This window comes from Microtus pennsylvanicus, chromosome 2 (assembly GCF_037038515.1).
Source record: "Microtus pennsylvanicus isolate mMicPen1 chromosome 2, mMicPen1.hap1, whole genome shotgun sequence".
NCBI lineage: Eukaryota > Metazoa > Chordata > Mammalia > Rodentia > Cricetidae > Microtus > Microtus pennsylvanicus.
In genome coordinates this window covers 131,593,080-131,606,755 of record NC_134580.1, presented here as the reverse complement: position 1 = coordinate 131,606,755, position 13,676 = coordinate 131,593,080, and the positions used below count along the sequence as shown (strand labels likewise).

The 13,676-nt window shown below is 46.4% G+C and overlaps 1 protein-coding gene across 2 annotated transcripts in view; it reads right to left on the bottom strand.

Annotated features, from left to right (window-relative positions):
- Phf20 (PHD finger protein 20) overlaps positions 1-13,676 on the bottom strand; it is a 115,829-nt gene that overhangs the window by 22,007 nt on the left and 80,146 nt on the right. For both annotated transcript variants that reach the window (XM_075962734.1, XM_075962735.1), the window contains 3 exons: positions 13,028-13,216; positions 11,315-11,494; positions 758-1,036 (listed from right to left, as the gene is read on the bottom strand). In XM_075962734.1, coding sequence (XP_075818849.1) covers positions 758-1,036; positions 11,315-11,494; positions 13,028-13,216 — 648 coding nt within the window. The remainder of the gene's footprint in view (positions 1-757; positions 1,037-11,314; positions 11,495-13,027; positions 13,217-13,676) is intronic.

The following is a 13,676-nucleotide window of genomic DNA, read 5'->3' as shown; positions in this document are numbered from 1 at the left end:
AAAACATTAAGTGGGCGGTAGTGGCACACACCTTTAAATCCCAGCACTCGGGAGGCAGAGGCAGGCGAATCTCTGCGAGTTCGAAATCAGCCTTGTCTACAAAAGCTAGTTCCAGGACATGTTCTAAAGCTACAAAGAACCCCTGTCTCAGGGTGAAAAAAAATCATTCTCAATACTTAGGCTAGCCTGGTATAAATAAGACTCTATCTAAAAAGCAAAGCATAATTTTCAATTTCTCTAAATTTTAGAAGAAATCTCAAAAGGGGGGGGGGTTCTCTGCTGAGGTAGGAAGGGAGATTGGTGGCTGTGCCAGTGCATTGTGATTTCTGTACTAAGCAGCTTTTAGAAAGTGTCTTGAGGTGTGTGAGGGGTTAGAGGGTTCACACCTGAACCCAGCAACAGACAGGCTCAAACTCACTTTTATATCTTTTCAACATTTGTCCTGGCAGGAACAGGACATGAATCTGTGGGGTACCAGGGCAGCATTCATCTGTCCTGGGGCCAACTTCTGCTGATCTCAGAGCTCCTTTGCTTGATGGTCCCCATCCATCCTGGGAGCACCACAGATTTCACAGTAACTCCCTCAACGTCACATGAACACAGAGAAGCAGAGCTTCCTGCTTCCTCCAGGAGGGCTTCAGTTCTATGATGGGTACAGTCCCAAGAACCACCTCCTCATAGGGACCAATCAACCTATGGCAGTTTTCCATCTAAGAAATGTCAGAGTCCTTTCAGGACACAAAAGCAAGATACTCACTTGGGGAGCTGGCAGAGCCCCGCTTCCTGGTCAGGCTCTCCTGGCTGGCCTTGTCAGGCCCTGCAGAGCCCCGAGTTTGCACATGCCTCTTCCCTGGGCTCTCCTCTGGCTCTGGTGACTTCTCCATCCCATGGAAATACTTCATATGATAGTGCAGCAGCTTAGCCTTGCGGAAAAATTTCAAACAGTCCACAACCTTGCATCGAAACTTGTGGTCTAGGTCCACAGCTGGCACATTCAATGTCACAAAGTCATCTGTTTTCCTCAAAGTATTTGGAACTGTAAAAAAAAAAAAAAAAAAAAAAAAATGAAGAACCACGGATTGTGCTGGCTGTTATGGAGTGTACATCAGCACAGCCAGAAAATGTAGCAGTGGCAAGCAATTCCTGCACAAGACATCAATACACTGCTACCTCCAAAGCACTGTGTGGAGAGGAGATCCAACATCCAGGAAACAACCTTGACTCCGTTTAGAAAGTGGAGACTGACACATTTATCTGAAACAGCCTTATGTCCTCAGGGTTTCACAGACCTTGGGCACCACTGGCTAGTGCACCCCCACTGCATAGACACACCAGCACCGCTCTCTGTACCCCTACTGCATAGACACACCAGCACCGCTCTCTGCACCCCCACTGCATAGACACACCAGCACCGCTCTCTGCACCCCCACTGCATAGACACACCAGCACCGCTCTCTGCACCCTCACTGCATAGACACACCAGCACAGCTCTGCACCCCCACTGCATAGACACACCAGCACCGCTCTCTGCACCCTCACTGCATAGACACACCAGCACCGCTCTCTGCACCCCTACTGCATAGACACACCAGCGCCGCTCTCTGTACCCCCACTGCATAGACACACCAGCACCGCTCTCTGCACCCCTACTGCATAGACACACCAGCACCGCTCTCTGCACCCTCACTGCATAGACACACCAGCACAGCTCTGCACCCCCACTGCATAGACACACCAGCGCCGCTCTCTGTACCCCCACTGCATAGACACACCAGCACCGCTCTCTGCACCCCTACTGCATAGACACACCAGCGCCGCTCTCTGCACCCCTACTGCATAGACACACCAGCACCGCTCTCTGTACCCCTACTGCATAGACACACCAGCACAGCTCTGCACCCTCACTGCATAGACACACCAGCACCGCTCTCTGTACCCCTACTGCATAGACACACCAGCGCCGCTCTCTGTACCCCCACTGCATAGACACACCAGCACCGCTCTCTGTACCCCTACTGCATAGACACACCAGCACCGCTCTCTGCACCCCCACTGCATAGACACACCAGCACCGCTCTCTGTACCCCTACTGCATAGACACACCAGCGCCGCTCTCTGTACCCCTACTGCATAGACACACCAGCGCCGCTCTCTGTACCCCCACTGCATAGACACACCAGCGCCGCTCTCTGTACCCCTACTGCATAGACACACCAGCACCGCTCTCTGTACCCCCACTGCATAGACACACCAGCGCCGCTCTCTGTACCCCTACTGCATAGACACACCAGCGCCGCTCTCTGTACCCCCACTGCATAGACACACCAGCGCCGCTCTCTGTACCCCTACTGCATAGACACACCAGCGCCGCTCTCTGTACCCCCACTGCATAGACACACCAGCGCCGCTCTCTGTACCCCTACTGCATAGACACACCAGCACCGCTCTCTGCACCCCTACTGCATAGACACACCAGCGCCGCTCTCTGCACCCTCACTGCATAGACACACCAGCACAGCTCTGCACCCCCACTGCATAGACACACCAGCACCGCTCTCTGCACCCCTACTGCATAGACACACCAGCGCCGCTCTCTGTACCCCTACTGCATAGACACACCAGCGCCGCTCTCTGCACCCCTACTGCATAGACACACCAGCGCCGCTCTCTGCACCCCCACTGCATAGACACACCAGCACCGCTCTCTGCACCCCTACTGCATAGACACACCAGCACAGCTCTGCACCCCTACTGCATAGACACACCAGCGCCGCTCTCTGCACCCTCACTGCATAGACACACCAGCGCCGCTCTCTGCACCCCCACTGCATAGACACACCAGCACCGCTCTCTGCACCCCCACTGCATAGACACACCAGCACCGCTCTCTGCACCCCTACTGCATAGACACACCAGCACAGCTCTCTGCACCCCTACTGCATAGACACACCAGCACAGCTCTCTGCACCCTCACTGCATAGACACACCAGCACAGCTCTGCACCCTCACTGCATAGACACACCAGCACCGCTCTCTGCACCCCTACTGCATAGACACACCAGCACCGCTCTCTGCACCCCCACTGCATAGACACACCAGCACCGCTCTCTGCACCCCTACTGCATAGACACACCAGCACCGCTCTCTGCACCCCCACTGCATAGGCACACCAGCACAGCTCTCTGTACCCCCACTGCATAGGCACACCAGCACTGCTCTGCACCTCAGCGCCGCTCTGCACCCCCACTGCATAGACACAGCAGCACAGCCCTTTATTAGCTACATGCCTAAGCCGCCTAAGTCAGTCTGGTTCCTCAGTTTCTTGCCATGAAAATGATAAATACTATCAATTCCAAGGAGCTGAAGAGTTAAAGATAACCTATGTACAGGGATCAATAAATGGAAGATTTTTTCCAGTGTAAAACATCTCCATAAGCACACTCATGGGTCTCTAAAATTCAGACAGGGACAGTTATTGTAATTATCAACAAAATGTAAACTGTTTCCTCAATCACCTCTCGCACATCCTGGCAGGGGGACAGATTACTGTGTAAAGCCCTCAATTTTATCTACATACTCCTAAAAAAGTGAAATCCAATATAAACCACAAAGCTCCTAGTGTGGCCATCCAGCAGAATCATTACCCCCACATGAGCAGCATCTTTTACTGGGACAGCGAAAGGTTTTTGGGAGGAGTGGGGAAATCTCTATGTAGCCCAGACTGTCCTGAAACTCACCTTCTGAGTACAGGGATTAAAAGCATATGCCACCATGCCTAGTTTTAAAATATGTGTGCGTATATGTATGTGTACACACATACATATCTTAAATATATATGAGTGTTTTGTCTGCATGATGTACCATGTGTACCATGTTCATATCTAGTAACCATAGAAGCCAGAAGAGGGTGTTGGATCCTCCGGAACTGGAGTTCCAGGTGTTTGTGAACTGTCACGTTGACGCTGGGATTGGAGCCTGGGCTTCCATAAGACCAGTGAGTGTTCTTAACTGTTAAGCCATCTCTCCAGCTCCATTTCATCTTTTTTTGTTTTTGTTTTTTTGTTTTTTGAGACAGCTGTCCTGGAACTAGCTCTTGTAGGCCAAGCTGGCCTTAAACTCATAGAGATCCCCCTTGTCTTTGCCTCCCAAGTGCTGGGATTAAAGGCGTGCACCACCACTGCCTGGCACATTTTATCTTTTTAATGCAGATTAGGGCTGGGGATGTACCTCAATGGTAGAATGCCTGCTTAGCATGCATGAAACACTGGATTTCACTGAGGGGGACCCTGCAAGGTATCAATGCAGATAGTGATCCACAGAGAGATGAGAATGAAGACTGATTGTGTCAACCTGGATCAGACTTCGGGGAGTCTAATACCAGGTGGTTTGTTGTCAGCATATTTAAAATACAATACAATTTGGGAAAAGGCTTCCAGGCAACAATCGTTCCCATCCCTGGCACACAATAAAGCTTAAGGGAACACTTATAAACTCTTTACAAAGGACATGTGACCATGAGGGTGAGGTCTACATGTAAAAGGCCTAGAATTCAGTGTGGTCTTTGATGGATCGCAAAGAGGTCAGCAGGCTATAAAATGTGACATCTCCTGTAAGGATGGGCTCCATTAAATATAAAGGTCTCGGGAGTGACAGTCTGGGATAAACATTCTGGGGGATTTAGGTGACGTCTGCCTCTATAGCAAAAGGTTGGTGAGGATAGCTAAAAGGTCACCAGGTCCTTAACAATATCCACTCCCAGCCTTCTGAGCTGGAAAACAGGTGCTTGATCTCCTCCATTGAGGAGAGGTCCCAGGGTGTTTAATATTCCCAGTTTCCCTAGTGATCTACGGGTGCAAGGACCTCTGTGTCCCCAATATTTGACTTCCAATAAACTATCTTTTTTTAAAACACCAAAACATAAAACCATAAGTCAAAGTACACCCCAACTTTCCCCAGTTTTATTAAACTTGTTTTAATTAGGGTTTCTACTGCTGTGATAAAACACTATGACCAAAAAGCAACTTGGGGAGGAAAGAGTTATTTGGATTACACTTCCATATCACTGGTCATCATCAAAGGAACTCAAATAAGGCAGGAACCTGGAGGCAGGAGCTGATGCAGAGGTCATGGAGGAAGGAGTGGGGCTTATTAGTTTGCCCACTATGGCTGCTTAGCCTATTTACTTATAGAACCCAGAACCACCAGCCTAGGGATGGCACCAACCACAATGGGATGAATGCTTCCTCTTCAATCACTAATTAATTAAATGCCCTACAGGCTTACATACAGCCTGATGTTATAGAGGCTTTTTTTTTTTGAGGTTTCCTCCTTTCATATAACTTTAGCTATGTCAAACAGATATAAAACCAACCAGAAAAAAAAACTATACGATAAATTATAATTGCTTAGTGAACTCCACCTAATTGTTTTAGTCTAAGGCCTTAGTAACATTTTTTCATCAATTTTGGTTGTTTTGGGGGGGATAAGTTCTTGCTATGTAGGCGAAGCTACGTACAAACTCTAGACTTCCTGCCTCCACATTGTAAATGCTGGGATTACAGGCCTGCAGCAATATGCCCAGCAAGAACTTTGTAATCCTCACTGTGCAAACTCATATATTCTTGGGTCTATACCCAAGTCAATGAAAGAACAGTCCAGTAGCTACGGGAAACCCTCCCAACAACTGCCTTTAGGCCAACATTAACCAATCATTCTATATGCAGTATTTCCTGAGACAGTTCAATTCCATCTTTAGAGCCTACCAATGTCCTAATTACTATCTCCTTATTTATGAACAGATTCCAAGAGAGGTGTGGTCTGACTATAGGCTAACTAGGGACACATGGGACCTGACAGCCTGCCACTACAGAAACCTTTTGAAAAGACAACTGATGTGGGATTCCCCTCTGTATGCTGTGAATACCATTGGTTAATAATGAAACTGTCTTGGGCTTGCACAGGGAATAGAGGTAGGTGGGGAAAACTAAATTGAATGCTGGGAGAAAGGAGGCTGAGTCAGAGAGAAGCCATGTCGCCCCACAGGAAACAGATACCACCGGAACTTTACCTGGTAAGCCACAGCCTCGTGGCAATACACAGATTTCTAGAAATGGGTTAAATTAAGATGTAAGAGTTAGCCAATAAGAAACTAGAGCTAATGGGCCAAGCAGTGATTTAAATAATATAGTTTCTGTGTGACTATTTCAGGGCTGAGCACCTGGGAACCAACAAGTGGCCTCTCTCAATAGACAACAAAGTCAGTTCAGCAGGAAAAAATTTCCCTCAAATCAAAAGCCCTGATTCTTCTCTGTATTTGAGTAGAAGGTGAGACAGCTGCACTGCCAAGAGAAGCAAGCTTAGCACCTGGGTGCCTCTGAGGGATAGCAGTGCCAAGATCACACAGGCTTAGGTAGGCAAGGAAACTCCATATGGAAAAGACACTACCAGGTGTCACTAGGACAAAGCCCCCAGCCAGCCAAACTAAGAGCTCTTTTCAAGGATGGTGATGCTAACAAGGCAGAGTACGTACTATATCAAAAGATGGATGATCTGAACACTAGAAATCTTCAGCCACTGTTGTTCAGGCAGTTGGGCTTCCAACAAACCTAGTGGTCTTTATGTCCCTGTGTACTCCTCCATCCCACCCCTCAATTTGAGCAGCACCCGTGAATCATCTCTAACAGAATATGGCAAAGGCAGTTGCATCTCCTGCTAGTGAGGTTGTAATACTAGCTTCCTGGCAGACAGACTTCTCTGTTGGCTTAAAAACACAGGCCATGTTCTGAGCCACTTCCCAGAGGCCACTGCACAGAGGACCCGGAAGTGCCAGAAAAATGCCAAGGCCTTCAGTCACCATCTTCAAGTAGCTGAAGACTGGGCTCCTCCCCTGAAAGTTTTCAGATGAGAGCTCAGTCCTGGACAACCCCCAGCTGAGTCAGCCATATCAAGTAAGAGAAAATAAAAATGTTTCAAGTCTCTGTGTTTGGAGTAATCCTATCACACTGTAATAGAGAATACAGAGTGGGATCAGCAGCCTTCTTATTCCTATAGTCCTGTAACAGAGAAATTAGTATATGTGTATGTATACTGACATATGCCAGGGCCATCTGGACTCCTTCCTGCGTGCAGAGCAATCAATGGTTTGGCCAGGTTTTGTTTTCATTTGTGTCCTCTGGGGAGAGAATCAGGGCTTTCTGGCTATTGGCAGCATTCAGCTCCTTGGAGGCTAGTATTGCTATAAATCACACATACCTGGGCAATGATTTATACTTTTCCTACTATAACAAACAGATCTCATACTTCTGAAAAAGCTTTTAAATAGGTTAGCATTTTTATTGTTTTATTTTACTGCTGCAGGACTAGGGTGTAGGGATAAGTCCCGCCCCTTAGGGGGCGTGTTCGCCTCGGGCTAATGTCTGCCTATAAATTTGGCGAGCGTCGCTTCTGCTTTCCTGGTCTCCGCGGGAACGGTGGTTCTGTAAGTCTATTTCTACATTAAAACTATATATATTTTTACAATCTGTCTGCATTCGTTTACGCCGCTACACTAGGGGGTTGAACCCCAAGTTTCATGTATGATAGAACCGTACCCCACTCCAGTCCTTAAATTCTGTTCAGTGTAAAAGTCAATTTTAGGGGCTGGAGCAAAGGCTCAGCAGTTAAGAGCTCTGGTTACTTTCTTCCATAGGATCTAGGTTTGATTCTCAGTACCCAGGTGGTAGCTCATGACAGTCTGTAACTCCTTTTCCAGGAACTCTCAAGCTCTCCTTCTGGCCGCCACAGACACAAGGAACAATTGTGAAGCACAGACAGATTCAGGCAAACACACCCCACACACATACACATACACATACACAAAATTAATAAAAATGCTAGACCTACTTTAATCTCTTTTGGTATGCCCATTGCCAATATCTCAAAAGCTAGGCGGATGACACTCAGACTGGCCTAATTCTGGGTCCTTAGCACTATCTTGTCTTCTAAAGCCACTGTTCTTCAGCAAGCCTCAGTTCCTACCTCAGCCAATATTACCTGGCCCCAGGTGTGCCTTCTCTCCCTACCATTCATCTCTAGTTCACTCAAGTCTTCATTTCCATCCAGACCTAGCTCACTCAGCATGTAGGAAGGGATCCCCTACATGCCCCCTCTGGCAGGGAGCACATGTCATCTACTGCTGGCCCAATGATTACATGCTGCACCTCATCACTGAACACACTGAGCTTAGTGCAAGTGGAGATAGAAGGATCAGGGCTGAAGATATCCTCACAGCCAAGTTCCAGGCCAGTCTAGGATACAAGGGACCCTGTCTCAGAATTAATTAATTAAGGTTGGGTGTAGTGACACATGCCTTTAATCCCAGGAGGAAGAGGCAAGCAGACCTCTGTGACTTGCAGGTTAGTCTGGACTACAGAGTTCCAGGAGAGTTACACAGAGAAACCCTGTCTCCAAAAATTAAAAACCAACCACAACAAAATTATAAAGGGGTCCTGTCCTTTTTGTATCAACTTCAAAACCATGGACACAGGAAAAATGAAAACCAGATGAAACACTAACTTGGGTGTGATGGCAGCTGCTTGTAATCAATCCCAGTACCTGGCAGACAAACGAAGCTGGGGGATGGTGAGTTTGCAGCTGGTTAGGGCTACACAGGGAAGCTTGAACACACACACACACACACACACACACACACACACGAGCAGGCGAGGGGAGACGAACCCACCAGTTCAGAAACTATAGCAGTGCTCCTTTAGGGTCTGAACCACCTCCTATCCTACCAGGTGTTGCTTTGTAAGACAGTTACAGAAATTCTAACTGTTGTTGAGACAGGATTTCACTCCGTGCACCAAACTGGCCTTGAACAAACTAAGTAGCCCAGGATGACCTTGAACTCACTGAGTAGCCCAGGGTAGCCTCAAACTCACAGTAACCCTCCAGCCTCAGCCTCCCAGATGCTGAGATTACATGTGTGAGCCACCATGCTTCTCTTTTTTGTACTGTATTTACAAATTTTCGTGGGTCTGAGATAATTGCAAATTAGACTTAAAAATATACACAGGGCTGAGGGTGTAACTCAGTGGTATAACTCTGGCTTGACTTGTACAAAGCCCTAGGTTCAATCTAATACCACAGAAGAAAAGAAAGCATGACCAAGTGTGTAGCTCAGTAGCAGAGTGTGTACTCAATAGCGGTGAATCGGTGGTTCAGTCCTTAGCACTAAGAGAAAAGATAAACCATACACGTATGTTTACACATATGTATGTGTACGCTCAGGAGAAATATCTAGGGTCAACAGGAGCTTAGGGAGTAAAGGTACTTGCTGCATACACCTGTCATGTAATTCTGCTTCTCAAACCCACATAAAAGAAAAGAGAAGTGGCTCACAAAGTTGGCCCCAGACTTCCATTCATCTGGTCCCAGTGAACATTTCCTGGCTTTCCCACAGAATATAAATTTCTACACACATACACACTCAACATCTATTCCATAAGGTGGCAGTGTTGCCCCAGCCGCCTGGGCTGGGCTTTGGGAGGCCCAGCTGCCATCTTTCTCTGAGCCTGACATGTTGTTTATGCCAGCTCCAACTGCTGCCTACGAGTCTCACAGTCATGACTCTCCATCTAGGTTTAGGAAGACCAAATCTGTGGCAGCAGCCTGGAGAACAGTCACTTCCCAGTAACTGTGCTGCCTCTAGTCACCCCTGCTCCCTGTGGCCGTTTTGCTGACAACTCAGCCAATTTCCTGTTCACTTATATAACACATTCCTGGCGTATGAGTCTTTAACAGCCTTCTTCCCGGCAATCTTTCTGTATCATCTGTATTTCCCACAGAGCCCTTGTTCCAAAACAAACCCCAGGAACACCTCTTTGCTTCTAGGACAAGTATTTCTCCCCTTAGGCTACAGAATTCCAAAGGCTACCCATCCCCAAGTCCTAATCATCTACAGCCTGCTGCCCCTCATTCAGAGTGGACACATGAATGGGACAAGGGCCTGGAAACAGATGGCCCCACACCCCACACTGCACAAAGTCTCTCCAGGCAGTAATTTTGTTCTCTTCTTATTGTGTCCACAGCACCCAGCAACACATCAGATGGGACTGGGCCATGTCAGAAGGGCAGGATTTGGGACCACACTGGAAATCCATAGGTACAGACAGACAGCTTTGGATGAGAGCTGCATCTTCTTGCAACTTACCAGGCTCCTCTGTCTACTGTAAAGTTAGACTTAACTTGAAAGTAAAGAACACCATCAAATTCCTCAATGCAAATGGCCTCAGACTGACAGCAACTTCCTTGTTAAGCCTTAACCTACTTTAGGAAGTCAAAAGGCACACACATGATAGTCTCATGGGCCCCCATCCTCAAATGCCTACCTGTTGCCTACCTTCTAAGACCCTTCCTCCAACCCTAACTAAATGCCACCTCCCTCCCAGGGGCAGTTAAGAACACTAAGACCAATATGGCCATTCATCTGTGAAAAATGGGGTCAGAAAGGGAGTTCTGAGTTCAGCTCCTCTACACATGATGCAAACAGTCTATTCTCAGTACTTTAAGGGTTTCTGGAGTCCACATTTTGATTAGCCATTCTGTTAGATAGAAAGACCCAAGATAGCATAAAACTAATAAGCCCACTTGGAGAAAATGATAATATAGCTAAGACTTTCTACTCAAGAAAACAGAACCAGGTGGCTTATGCCTACAATCCCAGCACTCAGAGGCTGAGACACAAGAATTGCCATGAGTTTGGGGATAGCCTGGGCTACACAGTGAGTTCTAAGCCACCTTGGGCTACAGAGTGAGGCTTTGCCTCAAACAAACAAACAAAAAGCATAAAAACCTACTTAACTTAAAAGCACAACATTTGTTAGTTTCTAACACTCCACTGACAAATACCTATTGTTCACTTTACATTTTTGGATGTGAGCCTAGCTTTAACGGCTGAGCCATCTCTTCAGCCTCTCTTCACTTTATAACAGACAGACAAACACAAAGACTACATGGGTCACAACTACTGATCTAGAAACCACACGAATCTGTTCTTTGCTCCATGTTACATGCATAACATTCACAAATAAGACAATTTAGAATAAGGTTTTTTAAAAAAAAACTTACAGGTGTAGTGGCACACACCTTAAGTACAAGTATTCTAGAGGCAGATCTCTGTGAATTCAAGGTCAGCCTGGTCTACAGAGCAAGTTCCAGGACAGTTATAGCTGTTACACAAAGAAACCCTGTCTCAATAAGCAAACACCTTATAGTTGAAGTAAAAGTGCAAGTATACACATAAAGCATGGTTACGTTAATTCTAAACAAATACCTTCAACAGTTGAAACCTCCTGTGCCTCAGCAAGAGGAGTGAGTGGTTCTGTTTTCATAGTGTTTTCTCCCATTGACTTGCAGTTCAACTCCAAGTCTGCAGCCCCCAGTCCATCCCCAAAGGAGTGGCAAGTTAATACAGATGAGACCTGGCCAGCCTCCAATGGAGATTCCAATTGACCTAGAGGAAGAAATAAATAAAGAGTGCTTAGGAAATACATATGTATACAATCAAGATATAGAGAGTCTGAGGCTTACCTGATGTATATAGGGTTCCAAGTCATAATGCTACATAGAGAGACCCCATCTCAAAACAAAAAAGGAGGGCCAACAAGATGCTTCCAAGCCAGATAATCTGCAGCCAGTCCCCAGTACCCACACAACAAAGAGAACAGAGTTCCACAAGTTATCTTTTGATCACACATACTGTGGTGTATGTGCGCGCGCACCACACACACACACACACACACACACACACACACACACACACACACACAACAAGTAAGTGAAATGTAATTTTTTTAAAAAATTTTAAAAAATGAAAAGGCCTTCCACCCATACAGCCAGGGCTATAAGTGCTTAAAAGAATTTGGTTAGCCGGGCGATGGTGGCGCAAGCCTTTAATCCCAGCACTCGGGAGGCAGAGGCAGGCGGATCTCTGTGAGTTCGAGACCAGCCTGGTCTACAGAGCTAGTTCTAGGACAGGCTCCAAAGCCACAGAGAAACCCTGTCTCGAAAAACCAAACAAACAAACAAACAAACAAAACAAAAAAAAAGAATTTGGTTAAAGTGAAAGAAAGTCAGCAAAAATGCACACATATCAAGGCAGTATCAACAAAGGCATAGAAGCAGGGCTCCCCAAGCCATGTGCCTCCAGCCTGACATGCAGCACAGAATAACAAGCAAAAACAACCACAAAAGCATCTGAACCCTCTGGGAAGAACAATACACCACCAAAATATTTGGATTTTTAACACAGTCTAACCTGGGACTGGAGAGATGGCTCATACTGCTGTGGCACACATATCTATACACACACACACACTTTTTTAAAAGAGTTATTATTATTAGATTCCATTTTATTTTCTATTTATGGGTTTTGGTGGGGGTTTGTTTGTTTGTAGCTGGCCTGGAATTCAAAAGATCTGCTTGCCTCTGCCTCCCCAAAGTTGAGATTAAAAGTTATACAACCATGCCCAGCTGTGTATGTGTGTTTTACCTGCAAGTATATCTATCTGTGCACCACATGCATGCAGTGTCTGCAGAGGCCACATCAGAACAGAAGTTACAGGTGGTTATGGGTCGCAAAACTTGGGTGTTAGGAATTTAACACAGTTCTTCTGCAAGAGCAGTATCACTGAGCCATCCCTTCAGCCCTATACACATCAATTAAAAAAAAATCAATACAGTCTAACACAGAAACCTATACAGTGGCTCAGAGATTAAGAGTGCTGGCTGCTCTTCCAGAGGCCCTGAGCTCAATTCCCAGCAACCATATGGTGGCTCACAACCATCTGAAATGAGATATGGTGCCCTCTTCTGACCTGCAGGCATACATGCAGGCAGAACATTGTATACATAATAAACAAAACTTTAAAGAAAAAAAAAGAAAGAAGAGAAAAGAAAAGAAAAAGAAACCTATACAGAAGAATCTAGACTGGTTTTTAGTAGACAGGCACCAGGCAGGCTAAATACTAAACAGACACTGACTTACCTTCAGCAGATTCCTTGGCACTGGATGCCTTGTCTTGTAGAGGATTCGTATCAACCGTATGAACCAGATCAGGTACAACCGAGTCGGAATCTAGGGTCTCATGGGTCCCATTAGTAGACAGCCTGGAGGACCGTCTCCTGGACAAGTCTTTGTCACTGTTTTCAGAGCGGTTTTTGGACTGTTCCTGGGCTGTAAACCATTCAGAGAGTTGTACTCAGAAACCAACAGGAAAGAAGACTTCCACTAAGGCAGATTCTGAGCTGCTCGATTCTACAAGGACTTTTCTACAGAGACTTCTGGAATGCCAGACTGACAGCCTCTCCTAGCTTATAGCAAAAACTAAAACCTCTGCTAGGAAGTTACTTTACTTTGTTAAGAATTCCTAGTCTGAGCTCGAGAGCTTACAGCCAAGTGTCAAGAATTCAGACTGAAGAGATGTGCAGAGGCACGTCCTAATCTTGACCATGGCTCTATTTTGGAGCTTCCAGTGTAAAAGACTGTATGCTGACTCCCAAAGTAAGGGCTACAAGAACCGTATTTAAAAGACAACACGTTTGTTTTCTAGTAAACATTATATATATGCATACATATAGTATTTCTAATGTTCTGCTTGTTTTTCAGTCCTAGACTCTCTATGTAGCCTCAGCTC